The 20,999-nt window shown below is 46.1% G+C and overlaps 2 protein-coding genes and 1 long non-coding RNA gene across 3 annotated transcripts in view; all 3 read right to left on the minus strand.

The window, feature by feature from the left end:
• Positions 1–205: 205 nt before the first annotated feature.
• LOC308580270 lies at positions 206–3,318 on the minus strand. Its single transcript, XR_014004769.1, has 3 exons — positions 3,216–3,318; positions 2,491–2,614; positions 206–401 (listed from the first exon to the last, which is right to left on the minus strand). It is a non-coding gene; the product is annotated as an uncharacterized lncRNA (long non-coding RNA).
• A 12,736-nt stretch (positions 3,319–16,054) lies between these two features.
• Positions 16,055–18,961, minus strand: RPS26 (ribosomal protein S26). Its single transcript, XM_081181602.1, has 4 exons — positions 18,821–18,961; positions 17,554–17,731; positions 17,003–17,133; positions 16,055–16,152 (listed from the first exon to the last, which is right to left on the minus strand). Exons 1-4 carry the CDS (start codon positions 18,821–18,823, stop codon positions 16,117–16,119), a joined length of 348 nt encoding a protein of 115 aa, XP_081037728.1. The 5' UTR covers positions 18,824–18,961; the 3' UTR covers positions 16,055–16,116.
• A 152-nt stretch (positions 18,962–19,113) lies between these two features.
• The window catches only part of IKZF4 (IKAROS family zinc finger 4), a 90,510-nt gene continuing 88,624 nt past the window's right edge, over positions 19,114–20,999 (minus strand). Inside the window, exon 10 of the mRNA XM_081181381.1 lies at positions 19,114–19,486. The gene's annotated coding sequence lies outside the window, so the exon portion shown is untranslated. The remainder of the gene's footprint in view (positions 19,487–20,999) is intronic.

Genomic DNA, 20,999 nt, shown 5'->3' on the forward strand with positions numbered 1-20,999 from the left:
CAGAAGCAGCTTAGTCATACTGGCCACATGACCCAGAAAAACTGCGGACAAACGCTGGCTCCCTCGACCTGTAAAACGAGATGAGCGCCGCAACCTCAGAGTCGTCTGCGACTGGACTTAACTGTTGGGGTCCTTTACCTTTACCTTTAAAATATCAGGACTGAACAAGGGGGGTGGGATTCTCTCTCTTTCAGTGAGGCCAATGTGGTCTATTGGAAACTTTGGGTATTATAACAGTGTTTTAAATGTGGTTAATGTAAGGTCTGTGTCAGGGAAGAAAGGCTGTATTTCGCTCACTTTCAGGTTGTAATTCTATACATGCTTAAATGGGACTTACTTCCAAGTATATATGCACTGTCAGGTGCCCCAAGGAGCTTCTTGCCACATCTGTCCAGAACATGCTTCAAAAACAAACAACACTTAAAAGTAAGATTTTAATCTTCACTGTGTAGAACGGAAACATGTCATGCCACTGCACAGACAAATGTGGTTTTTCACAGGTTGGGAAGTAGGACAGGTTTCCTCTTAATACTGTCACAATTCCTAAAACTAATCATCAGTAAGGTTTCCCTTTTCTTAAATCAGCTAGTTGTAGAGGCTGAAGAACTACATTTGGCTTTGGGAGAACTGAGTCCAAATCTCAGATTAGCCATGGGCTCACTAAGTAGTTTGCAGTTCCTTATCTTAGCCTAATTCAGCCCACCTCACAATGTCACTAGAAGGAGGAAGAGCCAGCCCTACTGTTGGGCAGAGGGAGGCGGCTGTCTGAGATGGCCAATGCTGATTGGCAGAAGATGCCAGAACTGTACAGTGCCATGATGTCTGCCCCCTGGGCTCCCTAAGTTAGCCAGCTGGTGGAGGACCCGACTGCTGAAGAAAAATTCACCTGCCAGTTTTATTCTGTTGCATTTATATCTCACTTTTTTTCTCCAAGGAGTTAAAGGCAGCAGGTATGGTTTTCTCCCTCCTCATTTAATCCTCACAACAACCCTGTGGGGTAGGTTAGGCTGAGAGGTAGTGGCTATCCCAAGGTCACCCAGTGAGCTTCATGGCTGAGTGGGGATTTGAACCCTGTGTCCTAGGATCTAGTCCAATAATCTAACCACTACACCACACTGCCTCTCTGTATGTGGCTTTTGTATGTGGCTTCTATATGTTGAATGAAGTGGTGGTAGTGAGAGAATCTTGTTCATAACCTCAGGCAGCAAAAATGTTTGGCCCCGTCTTGGGAAGGAGACATGAAATACAACCTGCATAGCATTGAAAAGACTTCTAGAAAGGTAATGGGAATATTTGGATTGAAGAAGAGACAATTTGAGGATGTTTCCTTAAGGCTGCTACCAGGTAACATGGGAGGACTTAACAACCTAAGAACAAATATAATGACTCAACCAAGGAAGGACATTTGGGTGGATACTTCCATCATACCAGCCTTGTTTACATGTATTTAGAAATCTATCAAAACAGCTCAATCCCAGGTCCTGATTTCAGAAGCCCCCTGACATGTTTGCTGTGCCGGGGTTTTATTGTATTTCCTTACCTTTATATCCCCTTCCTTCCTTGCATCATGTAATCCAAGTTAGCATACATGTCAGTCTTAGAGAAGTCCACATTTAAAGCACATCCAACACACATTTAAAGCACATGACCTTCCCCCAAAGAACCCTGGGAACTTTGTTTGTTAAGGCTGCCTGGAATGGTATCTCTGTGAATGGGGAATAGTCATTCCCAGGATTCTTTGGGGGAAGGTCATGTGATTTAAATATGTGCTAGATGTGCTTTAAATATATGTGTGGATCTGCAGTCTCCCATCCAGGCACTGTCTGAACCTCCTTGGCTTTGGCAAAGTGGTAGCCTCAGCTGCCTTCAGACCATATCCTGGAACCATAGCCTTGCACATGGGGCTAGTACCTCCTTGAGCATATGTAAAGTCGAAGAACAACCTAACACCTCTAGGGTTTGGATGAAATTATTAAAGGGCAAAGAAGTGTGGATTCTAGCCACCTTTGGACTCGAGACCCTTGTTCTACAGTGCTAGATCACTGTTCCCTCTCAATATCTTCAGTAGGACCCAGGAACCAGCACCTTAATGCAACGCTGTGTTTCTCTTCTGTTGTGCATAAAGTTAGACCGGGTCACAGAACAGGAAAGAGAAAAATTATTTCAAGACAGCAAGAGAGTTTACTGAACATGAGAACAGCGGTGGAACTGGGTAATGCAGTACCCTGAGCGAGGGCAAAAATTGTAACCCCTTCCAAATATTTCTTATTTGCACTATAATTCCTTTCAGTACAGTCACTTTTTATGGATCTTCTCAGTAGGTACTCCTATAATTATAGGTGGTGGTGGTGGTGGTTATAATATTTTGCGCTCCCTCAGCTCTGCATGCCCACACTGCCTCAAATCTGGCACTAATAAGAACCTCCTTTCTCTCTTGCATTCTGCTTATAATGTCCCTTTTCCTCCCCATCTATTCCTCTTTTCTAATACCTTTTGAGTTCTGCTGCTGTGTCTGCCACAATCTTCTGGAAAGAGCCAGTGGGAAACAAAAGCAGCCTCTATATCTATCCATCCATATCAATGGCTTTCTTTGGTCATTCAGAGTGAAGACAGCCTGGCAGAGAGGAGAGAGAGATGGGTGGACTGTTACTGTTGTGTCATCATCCTTATTCTCTGCCCGGGCCTTTGGCGGGAGAGAGCAACATGAGGAGCAGCACACCACCAGCAAGGTCAACCTGTCACAGCGCATGGCGTGGAGGGAGGGAGAGGATGGCAGAGATTCAGGAGTGGGTGCTCAGAACAATGGCCGCAGTCAGGAGAGGAGTGGGAGGAAATGAGATCAGAGATAGAGTCAGAAGAAAGCAAAGTTCATGGGCACTGGAGATGGGGCCCCCACCCTCTGCAGAAAGTAGCAGGATTCACCTGATAAGGTGTTGAAGGAAGCAGCCCTGGGGATCGATTTATCTGTTGGCAGCTTCTGGGCCAAACAGATCCCTCTGGAAGGATGAACCACAGGCTAAGCATGCGAAGCATGGAAGTTGCACCTAGCAGGCGGCAGAGTGTCTAAGGATAAAGTGCAAGAAATCTGTAACTGGATCTCCCAACTTTTTTATATATTAGTTCTTTTATTTATCTATTTATAAAAAATATTTAAATACTGCTGTATCATAAAAATAGATCACAGCAGTTTACAGCAATATAAAAATCATACTCACTGTAACATCAAACCCAGGAGTGGGGATCCTATGACTCTCCAGATGGTACTCATCTCTCATGATCCCTGATTGTTGACCACACTAACTGAAGCTGGCAGGAGTTGGAGCCCAATAATAATAATTAATAATAATAATAATAATAATAATAATAATAATAATAATAATAATAATAATAATTTATTTGTATCCCGCCCATCTGGCCGGGCTTCCCCAGCCACTCTGGGCGGCTTCCAACAAAGATTAAAAATACATTAAAATATCACACATTAAAAACTTCCCGGAACAGGGCTGCCTTCATATGTCTACTAAATGTCAGGTAGTTGTTTATCTCTTTAACATCTGATGGGAGGGCGTTCCACAGGGCAGGAGCCACTACCAAAAAGGCCCTATGCCTGGTTCCCTGTAGCTTAGCTTCTTGCAGTGAGGGAACCGTCAGAAGGCTCTCGGTGCTAGACCTCAGTGTCTGGGCAGAACAATGGGGGTGGAGACGCTCCTTCAGGTATACTGGGCCGAGGCCGTTTAGGGCTTTAAAGGTCAACACCAACACTTTGAATTGTGCCCGGAAACGTACTGGGAGCCAATGTAGGTCTTTCAGGACCGGTGTTATACAGTGGTACCCCGCAAGACGAATGCCTCGCAAGACGGAAAACCCGCAAGACGAAAGGGTTTTCTGTTTTGGAGGCGCTTCGCAAGACGAATTTCCCTATGGGCTTGCATCGCAAGACGAAAGCCCATAGGGAAATGCTGGCGGTCGGGAGCAAAGACTTTCGCCCACAGCCGGCCTTCAGAAGAGGACCTCTTCTGAAGGCCGGCGGGGGGCAAAAGTCTTTGCTCCCCCCCGCCTGCCTTCCCCCCGCCTGCCCCAGGCGATCTTAAAATGCTGGCGGGCGGGAGCGAAGCGTTCGCTGCCGACCCCCAGCATTTTAAAATCTCCCCGGGACAGCAGAGAAGTCGGGAGCATTTTAAAATCTCCCCGGGACAGCAGAGACTTCTCTGTCCCGGGGAGATTTTAAAATGCTGGGGGTCGGGAGCGAAGCGTTCGCTGCCGACCCCCAGCATTTTAAAATGCTGTTCCGAAGCGGGGGGCGGGAACATCTGCCCCAGCCGCCCCGCTTCGGAACGCTGTTCCGAAGCGGGGAGGGGGGGCGGGAACATCTGCCCCAGCCGCCCCGCTTCGGAACGCTGTTCCGAAGCGGGGAGGGGGGGCGGGAACATCTGCCCCAGCCGCCCCGCTTCGGAACGCTGTTCCGAAGCGGGGAGGGGGGCGGGAACATCTGCCCCAGCCGCCCCACTTCGGAACGCTGTTCCGAAGCGGGGAGGGGGGCGGGAACATCTGCCCCAGCCGCCCCACTTCGGAACGCTGTTCCGAAGCGGGGAGGGGGGCGGGAACAGCTGCCCCAGCCGCCCCACTTCGGAACGCTGTTCCGAAACAGGGAGGGGGGGCGGGAACATCTTCTGAAGGCGGGCAGGGGGCGAAAGTCTTTGTCCCCCCTGCCTGCCTTCCCAGGGGCTTTTAAATAGCCCCGGACAGCGGAGAAGTCCTCCGCTGTCCGGGGCGATTTTAAAATGCCGCCCGCCAGCATTTTAAGATCGCCTGGACAGCGGAGAAGTCTTCCGCTGTCCCGGGGTTTTTTAAAATGCTGGGGGTGGGAAGAAAAGCCCTTGTCCCCCCCCAGCCTTCAGGAGAGGTCCGGGGACAGACTGTCCCCGGACCTGGTCTGAAGGCGGTTTCCCTAGGAACGCATTAATTGATTTTCAATGCATTCCTATGGGAAACCGTGCATCGCAAGACGAAAAACTCGCAAGACGAAGAGACTTGCGGAACGAATTAATTTCGTCTTGCGAGGCACCACTGTATTATCATCCCTGGTCTAATGCCCCTCTAAGTCACAGCTGTGGTCCAAAGAGCCCCAACCAATTTTTTATTATTCATAGAGGGGCGGGAATATACAGGCACCATACCAGTGACTTTAAATGCCCAGATCCTACTCCTCGATTAAAGCAGCTCTCGGTGGAGCTGAGTTCTAATCCAGGTCAGCTCAAAATCCTGTCCAGATGAGCCACAGATGAGACATTCAGCACTGTAGCTGCTCAGCCTGTCCTTGAGGCACTGCTGAGCTTTAGCCCCAAATTTCCCTCCACCCAGCTCAGAGGATGAGTCACACAGAAAACAGGTGACACCAAAGAGGAAAAGATGGTTTCTGACATAAATAGGACCTCAGGCATGGAATGCAAGACTAGCCTTCTGCAAACCTCAAAGCAGATTACATGGAGAGAAGGTTTCAACTTGAAACCTTGACATAAGAGAGAAGCAGAGCATCTAATTGTTCCTTCGTTTTCCCCCATTACTGATCTCATGTGCTTCAGGGCACCTCTACTTTTGATGCTGTCCTCCAGAAACAGTTTGCAGTCTGTCTCACTATTCCTCCCCCCTTTCTCTTCATTCTTACTTCCTTTTGTTCTGAGCAATCAGAAAACAAAGGGGACATTCTTTGTTTTTTGTGTGTTTCCCCCCCAAATCAGCCTTGGAATGTAGATGAAGTACAAAAGCACTGCTGCTGCCCTCTGGCGCCATGCTGTGGCTCCTAGCTGGATGTGCATGGGGAAACCACACACATAAGTGTGAACGGATTACTGCAGAGGTTTTCAAACTTTTTGAGTCCACGGCTCCCTTAACCAACTACATTCTTTCTGTGCCACCCCTGTGGGGCTCAGGAGCCCAGTTATGTCACCCCTTGCCTGCAGAGCTGGCAGCTTCTCTCCCTTTTTTGAACACCCTCCCCTGTGGAGTGTTACCTCTGCCTCCTCTCCTCTCCCCTCTCCTTGGGAGTCCTCTGAGCAGCCACTGCCCCAGGTCTCTGAGCTTCACCCCCTGCCCCAAAGAGGGGTGCCTCCCAGAGGCACAATTCGCCTGCGAAGCTTATACAGTCATACCTTGGGTTGAATATGCTTCAGGTTGAGCGTTTTCAGGTTGCGCTCTGCGGCAACCCAGAAGTAACGGAGCGCATTACTTCCGGGTTTCGCCGCTCACGCATGTGCAGACGCTCAAAATGACGTCATGCGCATGTGCGGAAGCAGCAAAACGCAATTCGCAGATGCGCCATCGCGTCTTACATTCTATTCAGGATGTGAACGGGGCTCTGGAATGGATCGCTTTCGCATCCCGAGGTACCACTCTAGTTTATAGCCAGGGCTGCTGCAATAAACAGCTGTGCAAGCCTTTGGGAGACAGAGAAAGGAGAGGGCATCAGAGGAGGGAGGGAAGGAAAGAGGGACAGAGGCCTGCGGCACCCCTGACCATCATTCAAGGCACCCCAGGGTGCAACGGCACACTAGCTGAAAACCACTGGATTACTGTAACATACTCCACGCTGGCAGCTTTTGAAAGGTTCTCAATAACTATCTCTGATTCACAGGAATGCCAGCTTAGCCCCGTGACCATGGGTGCCCGGGGCAGCAGGTGCCATGCAGCGTGCATGGCCTTGGCATTGAAATTTGTGGGTGCCCAGCCCCTTCATGGGGAATTTTATGGGTACTTGGGCACCCAGGACCCCAGGGAGTTGGCACTTATGCTGATCCAGAAGGTAATTCCAGAATGTTAACTGGGGATGGCAAGAGTGGAACATACAGTGTTGATTCTAAGACAACTTCACTGGATCCCAGTTGGTTTCCAGGCCCAGTTCAAAGGAACATGTTTAACCTCTGTGGTGTTTAATTGTGTACAGCTAGGATAGCTCAAGGACCAACTTCTCCCTTTTAAAACATACCTAGGTAAAGGTAAAGGGACCCCGACCATTAGGTCCAGTCATGGCCGACTCTGGGGTTGTGGCGCTCAGCTCGCTTTATTGGCTGAGGGAGCCGGCGTACAGCTTCCGGGTCATGTGGCCAGCATGACTAAGCTGCTTCTGGTGAACCAGAGCAGCACACAGAAACACCGTTTACCTTCCTGCCGGAGTGGTACCTATTTATCTACTTGCACTTTGACGTGCTTTCGAACTGCTAGGTTGGCAGGAGCAGGGACCGGGCAACGGAAGATCACCCCATCGCGGGGATTCAAACCACCGACCTTCTGATCGGCAAGTCCTAGGCTCTGTGGTTTAACCCACAGCGCCACCCACGTCCCTCATAAAACATAGCGTACCTATTCATTAATAAAAACTTCCTGAGAAACCTAACTATAAGCCTTTGGTGGGTGGGTGGTTAGCCAAACAGGGCATTGAGACATTGGCATTCTCTTTGTAGGGTCATTGACCATGCTTCCACTCTTCTGTCTGTTAGGGAACTGATAAGAATGAGTCTTTTTTCTCCACAGAAGGGTTTTGGGGCTTATTGATCACTTTTATCTGATTCAACTTGACATTCTTTTCTCTCCTGATTTTCCTTGCTGCCCAACCTGTTTTATTATTTATGCAGTTTCATTTTTGGATGTTATGTAGTTTTTAACTGCAGGTTTTTATTAGTTGCCCTTCAGATCTATCAGCTCAGAATATAAAATAAGAACGTATTAAATTAATACATGTACAACATGACAGCAGGGATGCTTCTTTATTCCACTGTGAAAACATAGCTATAAGGAAGAAGATAGACCCCACCTGACTCTGCGGCTAAAAACAGTCAACATCCCATTAGGGATGTTTTCTGAAAAAGGAGACCATAATCCCCTCACTTTGGCCAGAAGGAAACTGAATTGTTAACCCTTTTGAAAACTGAAATATTACACAGTAAATATTGCCAGTGGTAATTCTTGTCCAGACATCCATATTCTGCAGCACATATAAAGCCCAATGTTCTGCTGGGATCAAATAATACAGCAGATGTTCACCTAGTTGCTGAATTTACAGAGGGGCCAGTTGCAGCAGTTTATGTAAGAACTAGGGACAGGAATGATGACCCAGACTTGATCAACATGTCAAGTTGTCATGTTTCTACAAGCCACATCATAAGCAAATAATGCAACCAAGACCATGTCCACCCCTATTTTTGCAAGGCAAATTGGTCTTCCAAGGGAAATCTTCAATTAGATTCATGATGTAAACAAGTGATGCTGAAGTGCAAGGTAAGAGGCCTCGCTCCAGACGGCCATGGACAGGTATGACTCACCTACAGTACATTTGCGCCAGGCATTAGTTTGACAAACATCCAATTAGAAGTAGTACTTGCTTTTCCACTTAGGGACTATGGCCAGTGTTTCAGTACATTGAAAACTGCTTAAAAGATTAACAGAACTGGTTTTTCTTTATATCAAGGGCTTGTTAGCATCAGAAAGTGGAACAGGATATGCTCATGCTCCTCCCTGGTGCCAGTTAACTTCTGGAAGGTCAACTTGAGTCAGTATCAATGTACATCCACAAGCATGCAAAACTGAGAACAGCATAGCATCTCAATTCAAGAAAGTTAAGTCTCAGAGTCATTCTGCATTCCGCAATCACAGCTCAAATTCTGTAATTGTATAATACTTCCTACTAGCAACATTTGGGTTTCTGAACAAGGATTTTTAGCTGGGGCTAAGAAACAGATCTGATATTTCTGAGTAAGGAAACCGCCATGATGTGGCCTTTTTTGGTTTCTGAATCTTTAGTAAACATGAGAACATAGGAAGTGAGTCAGACCCATAGGAGCCAACTCCTAGGGGCCAAGGTCCCTTCAGGCCCCCCAGTAAAATATTTGAGGGAGTTGCCCCAAGTTAATAGGTATTGCCATTCAAATGGTGTGCATACACCACACCATGTAATTATGTAAGGCAGGGCTTACCCGCTCCCCTCAATATTTTATTCGAGTTGGCACTGAAACCATTGGTCCACCAAGCTCAATAATGCTGATATGCCAAGGGAACCTTTTCAACTCAATTCCTGTTTGGGGGCACCATATGCCAACGGTGGGCAGAGGCAGAGGGAAAATGGACAGAGAAACAGATGCATGTGATTCTTACCTTTGTTCAGTAGGCTATATATCAGCAGTGCTGCTTTTAATGTTTTATGACGGTGAACTTCCCTTCTGGTCACAGAAGTGTATATCCTGATACTCACATTGCAGTGGAGATGGCCAGCTTCATCATTATTATTTTTTAAAAGCCCCAACACTGCAATTGCAATAAACATAATCCATCATCATCATTTCAATACTGCAGGTTGGAAACAGAGAGGAAGTGCAGATTATAACAGCCCTGCAATTGACACCTGTGTTATTGTCTCCATACATGATGTTGGGGGCAGGAGTTTACAGCATATCCTCCACTTTTCTCCAGTTAAAATAGGAACGCCCTATCTAAATAATAATAATAATAATAATAATAATAATAATAATAATAATAATAATAATTTTGTTTATGCCCCACCCATCTGAATGGATTGCTCAAGCCACTCTGGGTAGCTTCCAACATATATAAAAACATAATAAAACATTAAACATTTAAAAACTTCCCTATACAGGGCTGCCTTCAGATGCCTTCTAAAGGTTGTATAGTTGCTTATCTCCTTGGCTCAGGGGTCACAAAACTCCATACCCTCCAACATTTCTCTGATGAAAATAGGGATGTCCAGTGCTTTTTTCTGAGGGGACGCAGGGGTACGCATACCCCTAAACATTTTGTGAATCTTTGTACTTTTGCCCATTTACTGTATTTATTTTTCCCCGATTTGCACTACAAAATGGTGATTTTCTTGAGTCAAAATGAGAGTACCCCTAAACATTGTTTTTTGGGGGGGAAGCACCGGGGATGTCCTATGGAAAAGTGGGACATTCTGGGATGAAATCAGAAACTGGAATGGCTTCTGTAAACCTGGGACTGTCCCTGGAAAATAGGGACATTTGGAGGGTCTGTTACAGTTATCCTGTATTGTCACGATTATCATATTATCAAGTGAGGGGCTGAGTGGCAGATATTCTGATATGGAGAGTTATTACAATGGGGCTTTCTCCATCCCTGGCATAGGCCCAAGGCTTAGTGGTGCTAGGTAAATGGAGTCCTGTCAACTACCACAGAGAGGTGTCATTTCTGGGAGGCCTTGGCAGGCTCTCAAATAAAACAACAATGGGTGGGGAACCTTAAACTGAGCCTGAAGGCCACTTTTTTCGTTCGAGGGGCCAGACGCCAGTACTGGGTGAGGCTAGAGGGCAAAGTGAGCCTTGCAACTGTGAGGGGAGAGACTCCATCAGGCAAGGCCTCCTTCCACCTGCCTTGCTCCACCCTCTAGTCTCTGCTTCTCAATTTGTATTGTATTATTTTATGTACTGTGGCTTGCCATTGTTTTATTGATTATAGTTTAGAAATTATTTATTGTAACTGTTGAGTGGATTTCTGTTTAACTTTTATATGTTGATATCATTATCTTATACTACTCTACTAATTGTTGAATATTACTTTTTGATGTAGGTTGCTTATTTTAAAGTTTTGTTTTGTATTATCACATTTTTGTATTGCATTAGATTGTTATAAGATGTACATTTTTTGTTTCTTCCGCTTGTATTGTAAGATAGAAAATCGGTATACAAATAAAATAATAATAATAATAATAATAATAATAATAATAATAATAATAATAATAGGTGTGTTACCTTTGTACACTAGGCTAGCTTCAACACCCTCACACGTTCCTCTTTCCAGGCGTGCAGGAGGCATTAGCAGAATTTCAAGTAACTGTTCCAGACAGGTAAAAACACCCAAGCAGAGTACAAAACAGGGTTGTGGCTCAGGGAAGAGAGCTGAGAGGGGCCTGGAAGGCTCATTTGGGCTTTTAGGCCCAAAGCCTTTCCCAAAGCTCACCCTCTGTACAGTGGTACCTTGGGTTACATACACTTCAGGTTACATACGCTTCAGGTTACAGACTCCCCTAACCCAGAAATAGTACCTCGGCTTAAGAACTTTACTTCAGGATGAGAACAGAAATCGTGCTCCGGCAGTGGGAGGCCCCATTAGCTAAAGTGGTGCTTCAGGTTAAGAACAGTTTTCAGGTTAAGAACGGACAAATTAAGTACGTAACCAGAGGTACCACTGTGTACACATTTCCCATTTAGGATGATCTGCAGGATGCAGGACCACCAGCCCCTTAATGCCACACAGTGCTTCTCTCCCCCCTCCAAGCATGTAGAATTAAGACTGGATCCACATAAAGGGGAATACTTGTTTCAAGACAAGCCAGCAAAAGAGTCTGCTGAGCATAAGAGCATCTGTTTCTCTTGTGCATTCTGCCACAGCCTTCTCGTCGGTTGCCCTTTTGCAATAACCTTTGAGTCCCACTGCTGTCTCTGCTGCAAAATTATAGAAAAAGCCTATGAGAAACAAAAGCGACTTCTGTTATCTATCCATCCGTTCAGATGGCTGCCATTCCAAGCGGAGAGAGAGAGAGCCTGGCAGAGAGAGGAAGGAAGGAAGGAAGGAAGGAAGGAAGGAAGGAAGGAAGGAAGGAAGTGCTGGGTTATTACTGTTGTGGCATCATCCTCATTCCCTGCCTGGGCCTTTGGTGGCAAAGGATGGCAGGAGCAGCGCCACAGCCACTGGCAAGGTCACTCTGTCACAGTGCATGGCATGGAGAGAGGGAAAGGATGGCAGAGATTCAGGAGTGGGCGCTGAGAACAATGGTTGCAGTCAGGAGAGGAGTGGGAGGAAATGAGATCAGAGATAAGTGTCAGAAGAAAGCAGAATTCATGGGCGCTCGCTGCAAACAGGCCCTCCCAGCCTCAGTTAAAAAACAACTGATGGGGGCTGATGTGCTGAAGGCAGCAGCCCTGATGCAGGATCTGTCTCTTGGCAGCTTCTGGGCCAAGCAGGCCCTATGGAAGGACGGGCCATAGGCCAAGGATACGAGGCACGGAAGGGACACCAAGCAAGCAGCAGTTCCCCCATGCAGCCCTTTTCCTGATTGAATTCCCATTATGCTTCATGCGATCTTCAAAATTAATTTTTAAAAATGGCAAAACATTATTACCCTTCTGAAGCACAGTATTCTGTAATCAACAAAACCCCTTTGGTGTTCAGAGCCATTGGTGCCAGTGTGGCACCTTCACTAGAAAGTCACAAAAAAGTGAGCAAGCTGTGCGCATGCGCATTGAAGAGGAAGCATGATGCTGGAGCCTAAAGTCTCCAGCTTGCAAGTCTTGAAATGAGAATATACAAGGTGTTAAGATGAGGTAACTGGGGTAGTCTCTTGTCTGGTGGAAGGGTGTGAATGTGTGGTCCCCTGAGGTTGTTGGAACAAGGAAGTAATAATGTTTGCTTGCAACGTTACTGAATATATCAAATATAGCCGTTTTTAGAGATCATAACTCTTTCGTTTTAAGCAAGGATATAAATCACCACGGGATCCAATCAGATTTGACCTTTAAGTGCTCTACTACCCAATTTGGACCAGGACCTATAGCTGTGACATGTGATCTCCTGGCAAGAGTTGGGAATCCAGAAACAACTGGAAGGCTACAGGTTTATCATCACTAGTTAAAACATCCCACTTCTCTACTCTAGCTCTGGTCCAAACTGCCCCAACAGTTGTTGAGGAAATATACAGGAACCACGCAAGTGACTTTCAACCTGCTTAAAGAGTTCTTAAATGCCCAAATCCTACCCTGAGATTAGAACATCTCTCAAGTGCAGTTGAGTTCCAATCCAAGTCAGCTCAAAGTCCTGCCCAGATGAGCCACAGGTGAGAAACTCAACATGGCGGCTACTCAGCCTGCCTTTAGGCATTGCTGGGCTTTAGCCACAAATTTTCCTCCACCCAACTCAGAGGGTGAATAACACAGGAAATAGGTGACACCAAAGGGGGGGAGTTACTGTTGATATAATTAGGGCCTCAGGTCATTTCTTGGCCTGTAATATGTTAAGAGTTTGATTATAAACTCTTCATTGTTCACACAATCCCAAAGTGAGAAACACGTAAACATAATAAGAGTTCAATTAAATATACCTTGACTATTTTGACATCAGAACATCTAATTGTTACCTGGTTACTTCCAATCTCTGCAGGGCCTTGATCTCAGGCTTCAGGGGACCTCTAATTTAATCCTGTCCTCCCTAAACTATTTGCAATCTTTTTCCAATATCCCCCCATTATTTCTTCAATCTTCCTCCATGTGTTCTGATACAAAGCAGTTAGAAAGCCAGAGATACATTCTCTGTTTAATAAAAATCATCATCACCGTCTCATATTGCTATGGATTTGGAACGATGCACGGTATTAGGAGGTAAGCACCTAGAGCTGCCCTTTGCTGCCACCCTGTGCCTACTAGCAGGAACTACACAGGAGAAATAAATCACCCAAACCAGGAAATTTGCATCTTCTTCATATTCAGATTTGATGACTGCAACAGACTCTATAATGGCTGCTATTGAGCAGATATTACAATTGGTCCAGAATGTGGCTGCCATATTTTAAGTGGGTCAAACAATTTATTTGCGTCGTTTGGCACCAGTTTGGCTGCAGGAGTTGCCAGAAGTCGGTGTACAAGGCGCCATCCAACAGTAGATGTAGAATGATGTAGAACTCTGCAGCGAGGCATTTCAAATGTAGTACGTTGGTCCTTGCTCTTTTGCCTTGCCTGCCAGTGCATCCCAGGGCCCCATTCAATGGGCTCATTTTAACCTATAAAGCTGCAAAACAGCCAAGGACCCCAGTACCCGAAGCCCAGCACACCCTGAGTGGGCTCGAACCACCAACCTTCTGGTTAACAGCAAGACACACCAACTCACTGTGCCACTGGGGGCTCTACCTGTGGAATCGTCTCCCCAGAGTTTGCCAAAGTGTATGGCGCCTGTGGTGTATGGGGGTTACTTACTTTTATATAGGGGCATTTTCTTTTGGGCTGTATCCAACAAAGCTCCACTATCACGTCAAACTTGTATGCATGCGACAGATCTTCCTCTTCATCTTCTGTCTCCTCCAGCCCCTTCCCCCATCAGTGCCAGGAGGGTGGGAGTTAATCTTTTGAATGAGTTCTCATAAACCAGGAATTACCTCTGTGTGGCTTGGAGAATGGTTTCCAAACCATCTTAAACACAGTACTACCTTGCAGTACTTTCACCAGTCATAGTGGGAGTTCTTACCTAGAGATCCACATTCTGGTGGTTGTGGATTAAACAAAGGTTCTGCTAGGCTCAATGAATGCAGAGGGGGTTAAGGCCAAACACAAGAATTATGACCCAGATTGGATCATCATGTTGTCATGTATATATACAAGCCACATCATAAACAAAGAATGCAACCCAGACCATGTCCACCCTTATTTTTGCAAGGCAAATTGGTCTTCCAAGAGAAACCTTCAATTAGATTCATGATGTAAACAAGCAATGCTGAAATGCAAGGTAAGAGGCCTTGCTCCAGACTGCCATGGGCAGGCATGATTCACCTACAGTGCACTTGCACCGGGCATTAGTTTGACAAACATCCAATTAGAAGTAGTACTTGCACTTCCACTTAAGGACTATGGTGACTTTGTAAAGCACATAAAAAACTAGCAAAATAATTCATATTTAGGAAAGCCTTCAAGTTCAACGAAGCTTACTCCCAGGTAAGCAGGTTTAAGTTTGCGGCCTAAATGTTCTTTTCTTTATACTGGGTTGGATTTACTCTTCCTTCTGCTAAAAAGGGCTCCTTCTATTTGCTGAAATAGCTTTGATCAAGGGGAGACTTCTGCTAGACGAAGCAGTGGAGTTGCTTTTGCTGTATTCCTCTTTCCTCTATAGCCTTCAGCATCACCTCGCTGTTCAGAAAGATCCCTCAACACACACACCCCAAGCCAGAGCAGCTTTTTAAGGAACTGTCAAAAGAAGGAAAAACCCTGCATAACTCCAGTGGAGTGTTACATGAGTGGAATTCCACTCAGCTCAAGTATGAATGTGATCAAGTAAACTTTTTGTATTAGAGGTGGGCAAGTTTGAATCCTCCAAAAGCTGTTATAATACAGCTATATCTGAGAAGCATAAAAAAGGAACACAATGTACATGCTTCTCCCAGGCCCTAGCTACTTCCAGAAGTAGTTACTGGTCAGTGTGAGGACACATCAAGAGTTCATTTCCAGTGTGCAGGCCCACACAAGTGCAAACTGAGTAGAAACAAAGTTGGAGGTGCTTTGTGAATCAACTGATCCAATCCACCGCTTGATCTATGAAACCTGAAACTAAAGCATCCACAATACGCATGTGGCCAGCCTCTGCTTGAAGATACACCACTACATTTAGCCTAGCTCTCTGGAGCACAAAGTAACAAGTCTCTGCTAGCTTCTATGGCAGTCCTTAAAGTGCCTGATTATTTGCTTACACCCACACCCACCCAGTTCCTTACCTCATACAACCTTTTTCCAATACAGCTGACCACATCTTTGTTGCCCTCCACCAAACCTATTCAGTTTGTTCAGCTCTTGTTAACCATTTTGTGGTTGTGGGCAAATTTGGAAACACAAGAAACTGTTCTGAGCTACACACACACACTATATCACAGAGGCAAGTACACCCCGCCCCACTGCCATGCAGCCAGTCTCTTTCCACCCACCAGCAATTAGCTTGAAAAAACGTGTTTTATCTTTTTCTGAACCCTAATTTGCAGGGAGGGAATCTTCCTGGAAACTCCCCAAGAAGGTCACCCACAAATGATGGGGAGGGGGGGATCAAGGAATGTTCTCACCCGTGAAAACACGTCACATGGCATTCTTGGCTTCTAAACATTGTGCACATTTCCCATTACTTCAGTCCTGCCCACAAACGTGAGGACTACCAATACAAATGGCACTCTACATCTAACCATACAGATTTCCAAGTTCCACAGTCAGTATGCCTAAATAACGGCTAACAACAAGACATCCACCCCTTAAAATCCAGCCGTGTAAAAACAACACTCTAAACCAATAACACATAAAGACCAGCTGTAAATTTATTGTGTCAATAGTAGAAACTGGCATCATTCAAACCATCTCTTTACATAGGCTTAGGGGGTGGTCTTGGTGCAGCACCCTGGGGGGAAAAAAAGAAAGGTTGTGTTAGGGGACAGTCATTTAATTATGACACAGCTATTTAAATCAAGACAATACTCAATTGCCATCACAAGACCAATTTGATACAGGTGAGTTGCAACAAATGAACAATGCAAGGGAAGCAGTCTGGGGAGCTGGCCTTGCCCTTTTGGCGTCATCTTCAACTTTGAGATTAGGCATTTTAATGAATCCTGGCTTATGTCACTATACATCACCATGTACACAGGTGGCACAGTAGGAGCTGCAGTGCAGCTGCCTCCTGGGGCAGACTGTGGCTCTATAACAGCCTTTCTCAACCTGTGGGTCTCCAGATGTTGTTGAACTACAACTCCCATCACCCCTAAGAAGGGCAGAGCTCAGGGATGATGGGAGTTGTAGTCCAACAACATCTGGAGACCCACAGGTTGAGAACCACTATAAGGTTCAGTAAGAACCCGGAGATGCAATTATTCCTGCAACATTCTGGTGCCTGTATTCCGTATTATTTCCAACCTCTTCCACATGTAACTTTTCATTGGCACTCAATACAAACTGCAAATCTCTACTGTAAGCCACACACAAGGCTTCCTACAAAAAAACTGGGAAAGGATGCCAGCTGGCATAAAAGGGCATAGATCAAGAACCTCAGAAAAAGCAGACACACAAAAACCCTATGTTTTTTTAAAACAGGGGATCACAGGAAAGTGCTCAATTTTTATGCTCGGGACATTTTGTTACATAATAATGCAATATCTTAGTGCAAAGGGCCATTTCAATGCTGATGGTGCCTCACCAGCTAGGAGGTTTTGAAGTGCATAACTTTAAGAACAGCTTTAAGACAATACACTTACAGCAGGCCTGAACCGGGGTGGAGGGGTACGGTCCTTCCGGGCCTCACGGGAACGGTTCCTCACCACCTTGCTGTGGATGGCACAGCTAACACAATAGTGAAGCTTCACATAGAGTTTGGGCAGCACATATGCTGGAGAGAAAGGAAGAAGCAACAACAGAGCTAAGTACACAGGCATGCAACGTTTGCATTACAGAAAGGCAAAATCCAGTTCTTATATAGCACCCATGAAAAGCTTCCGAAGTCTTCCAATGGATGGTGTACTGCCGGTTAAGCTCATTAATGGGCTCTGAATTTTCCAAAGGAAAACCAGCATATAAAATAGTATTTTAAAAGAAAAATATTCAGGAGCTTAAAACTTTAAAGAGAAGTATGTCTCATGTTTATTCTGACAGGACAAAGCAGACTAAGCATACAACACACTTCAATTAAGAGTCATAATGGGATTTGATTTCTGTTTTTACACGAAGAAATCAGTCTTCATTCCACCCTTCTCAAACTTTATGAATACTGGTAAATCAGAAGTAGTGCATGGAGACATAAGATACTTACAGTCAAACACACTTGCTTCCGAGATATCTCGGACTGCGGCTGCTTCTACTATGTTTCGGATGACAAACTTCTTAATGGCCTTGTCCTTTGGGACGCAGCGGGCACAGTTGGTACAGCGAATAGGCTGGACATGTCCCCGGCCCTTCTTGGCACGGCCATTATTCCTTCTCTTCTTGGTCTGTTTAAAGAGACAGAAATTTATAAATATTAAGGTATTGGAGAACCAAGATAGCACTACAGAACACAGGAAAAGCACTGCTCAATACCCAGCAGTATATTCGAAATACCTCTCACATGGGCATCTCTGGTAAGCATCAGCTCCTGAGATAGACAAGGAAACATTGCAGCAAACAAAACAGGCATAGGCAAACTTGGCCCTCCAGATGTTTTGGGACTACATCCCCCCCAGCCACTCTGGGTGGCTGCCAACAGAATATTAAAAACACGATAAACCCAGAAACTCCCTAGCGAGCACAGGAGCCAACTCCTGGGGGGCTTTTCAGCTCCCCCAATAAAATATTTGAGGGGTCCGAGCCCCCCAAGTTGATGGCCATTGCCATTCAAAAGGTGCGCATGCATTGCGTCAATGTGATCGATTATTTGGGGCGGGGCTCACCTGCCCCCCCACCCCACCCAATACAGCGGTACCTCGGGTTACATATGCTTCAGGTTACAGACTCCGCTAACCCAGAAATAGTGCTTCAGGTTAAGAACTTTGCTTCAGGATGAAAACAGAAATCGTGCTCCGGCGGCGCAGCAGCAGCAAGAGGAAGCCCCATTAGCTAAAGTGGTGCTTCAGGTTGAGAACAGTTTCAGGTTAAGAACGGACCTCTAAGTACGTAACCAGAGGTACCACTGTATTTTATTCAAGCTGCTCCCCTCCCTGCAAGCTTGGAGGAGGCGGGCTGCCCTGCAGTCAATCATGCGCACGGAGGACAGGACCGTCACGAGGCCCAGAGGGGTCCCGAGAGGGAAGCCGGCGCCAAGGGAGCAGGAAAAAGGGGGGAGACGGGCTGTACCAACTGGAGCCCGAAAGGGGGGGATACTTGAGGAATGTTGAGGTGGGGGGGTGTTTGAGGGCCGAGACGGTGACCCGGAGCCGTTAACTCCAAGCCGTTAAAGGGGAACAGGATGGCAGCTCCACCACCAAACCCATTCAAATTCCTATCTATTTCGCTCTTCCCGCTCCCGCCCTCTCAAACTCAGAGCTTTGGCCTCCATTCCCCTTTCTCCGGCCCCGCGGAGCCACACGCGCAACTCTACCCACCATTTCGGCGCTCAAGAAGAGGCGAAAGAGGATCCGGCGGCCGCCCTGCGATCCTTATATAGCTATCCCTCCGCGAGGCGGAAACGCTTCACCTCATTTCCGCCCACGGTGAAAAAAGAGGTTTTCAAAGAACGGGTTAAGGGGGCGGGGGGAGGTAACCCACCAGTGTGTTTCGTCCTAGGGACAGAGAAAGCAATGATGTTGGGCTTTCCCTCGCTCAGTCCCGACTCTGAGCCTTTTTAAAAAATTGGATTATATTCCCTTTCCCTCGTCTGCGGAATGATTTTTCAAAAAAGGAAGAAGTGGTTTGTTGAAAGCCCGGATGTTTCCCAGGATGCATCGGAAGAGGTGTAAGGGCGAACGTTCTTGTTTCAGCTGCAAAGATGCATGCCGGGAGTTGTAGTTCTTTCCCCTTTCTCGTCTTGCGAGGTAGCGCATGCAGGAAGACGCAGCAGTCTTCTCTTCCGCGAAGCACATGGTCATGATGTCGTCATGCGAAAAACTGGGCCTAGCCAGTTTTTTTTGTTTTGTATTCTGCTTATATTTCAACTACTTTAGTGATTTCATTAATTTTTATAAAACTCTGGCTTTATTGCACTGAAGACTTGTAGCAACAATATTATTCTTTTTTTCTGAAACCATGGGCGTAGCACGCAGCTGCCTCCCCTAAATCAAGTAAATAAATAAAAATATGTTATAAGAATTTTAAGGTATTTATAAATTATATAAAATAGATGCTCATAAATGTACCAAGCAAACACATACAAATATGTAAACCACATGTCTGAAACCCACAGAAAAGTCCTGAAACCATTTTCTCTCTCCCAAAATGACCTCAAATACTTCTCTGCAAGGTTGAAGGAAATGGGGAACCTCCCCATTGTCTCTTTGCTCACAAAGCCTGTCTCAAGGGCACAGTTAAGATATCAATAGGGTGAGCCTGTGACCTGGATTCAATAACTGAGTAGTTATCATAACAAGAGAGTGGCCAGGATGCCTAGGTAATCCAACCAAGTAACCTGGCAGACAGGATATAAACAACTCACTGATTTCTGTTATGGTCTGCCCCTTCTCTGATGTACATATGACATATGACCACTTCTGTGATGTATGTATGATGTATGGAGGGGTGGGTCTTGAGCTACAGGGTGGGCAGTTCAAAAGTCTATATAAGGGCTTGCACACCTTTGTCCTGGGTCCCCCCCCCCCCCAGTGTACTCCATACGGGAAAGGGATCAGTTTTTGTTTACAACAAATACTTCACCGACCAATCACATCACAGATAGCTCGGTTCTGCCCCCACCCCAAACATAAATCCTGGCTACACCCATGACTGAAGCCATCTAATTTGTGTAATCAAAGGTGCTACCTGTTAGCCAAGCACTCAGGCTGTGCTTCCAGGCTGACTGCAATCCTCCAGAATTATGCAGAGGAAAATGGTTCACTCACAATATGTATTTGAGACAGTTCTAAGGCATGTGCCATGGCGGAGACAGATTTAGGGCAGCACGACTGTTTTCCCCCACGCTGGGCACCGAGTCAAGAGGGGCACCGCAGGACATTGAAACTATGACGTGCACATGCAGAAAAGGTGAGAGGCAGGGGGAGCAGAATTTTGGTTTCACACGGCACTGCTGAAATTTGAAAAACCAAAATCTGGCCATGGGCATAGATTGTTAGGCTAGACCTGTGGGGTGTATGTCTAAAACAAGGATAGCCAACGTGATGCCCTCCAGATGTTGCATTACAGCTTCCATCATCCTTGATCATTGCTGGGGGTAGGGGATTGCTGACTACTCCTATAAGCACTCCACTGTACAGTGGTACCTCTGGTTGCGAACGGGATCCATTCCGGAGCCCCATTCGCAACCTGAGCAGAGCGCAACCCGCGTCTGCGCATGTGCGGGTTGTGATTTGCCACTTCTGCACATGCGCATGATGTCATGTTGCGTGTCTGTGCATGCGCGAGCGGCAAAACCCAGAAGTAACTCATTCCGTTACTTCCAGGTCGCCACAGTACGTATCCTGAAAGAACGTAACCTGAACCTAATCTAACAAGAGGTATGACTGTAGTGCCAAAAATATTTCTGTGCCTGCAAGACCCCCTGGAAATTTGTCCTTTAACAGCAACAACAAAACCTTTTCAAAATTTAAATGATTGAAAATAGCGTGGAACAGC

Source organism: Podarcis bocagei, assembly GCF_964188305.1.
Source record: "Podarcis bocagei genome assembly, chromosome: 2".
Taxonomy (NCBI): Eukaryota; Metazoa; Chordata; class Lepidosauria; order Squamata; family Lacertidae; genus Podarcis; species Podarcis bocagei.

Coding starts and splice junctions, on each gene's coding strand:
- RPS26 (XM_081181602.1), bottom strand. Junction 17,134..17,553: donor GGAAGCAAGTGTGTTTGACT/GTAAGTATCTTA, acceptor CTTTCTCTCCAG/CATATGTGCTGCCCAAACTC. Junction 16,153..17,002: donor CACCCCGGTTCAGGCCTGCT/GTAAGTGTATTG, acceptor TTTTCCCCCCAG/GGTGCTGCACCAAGACCACC.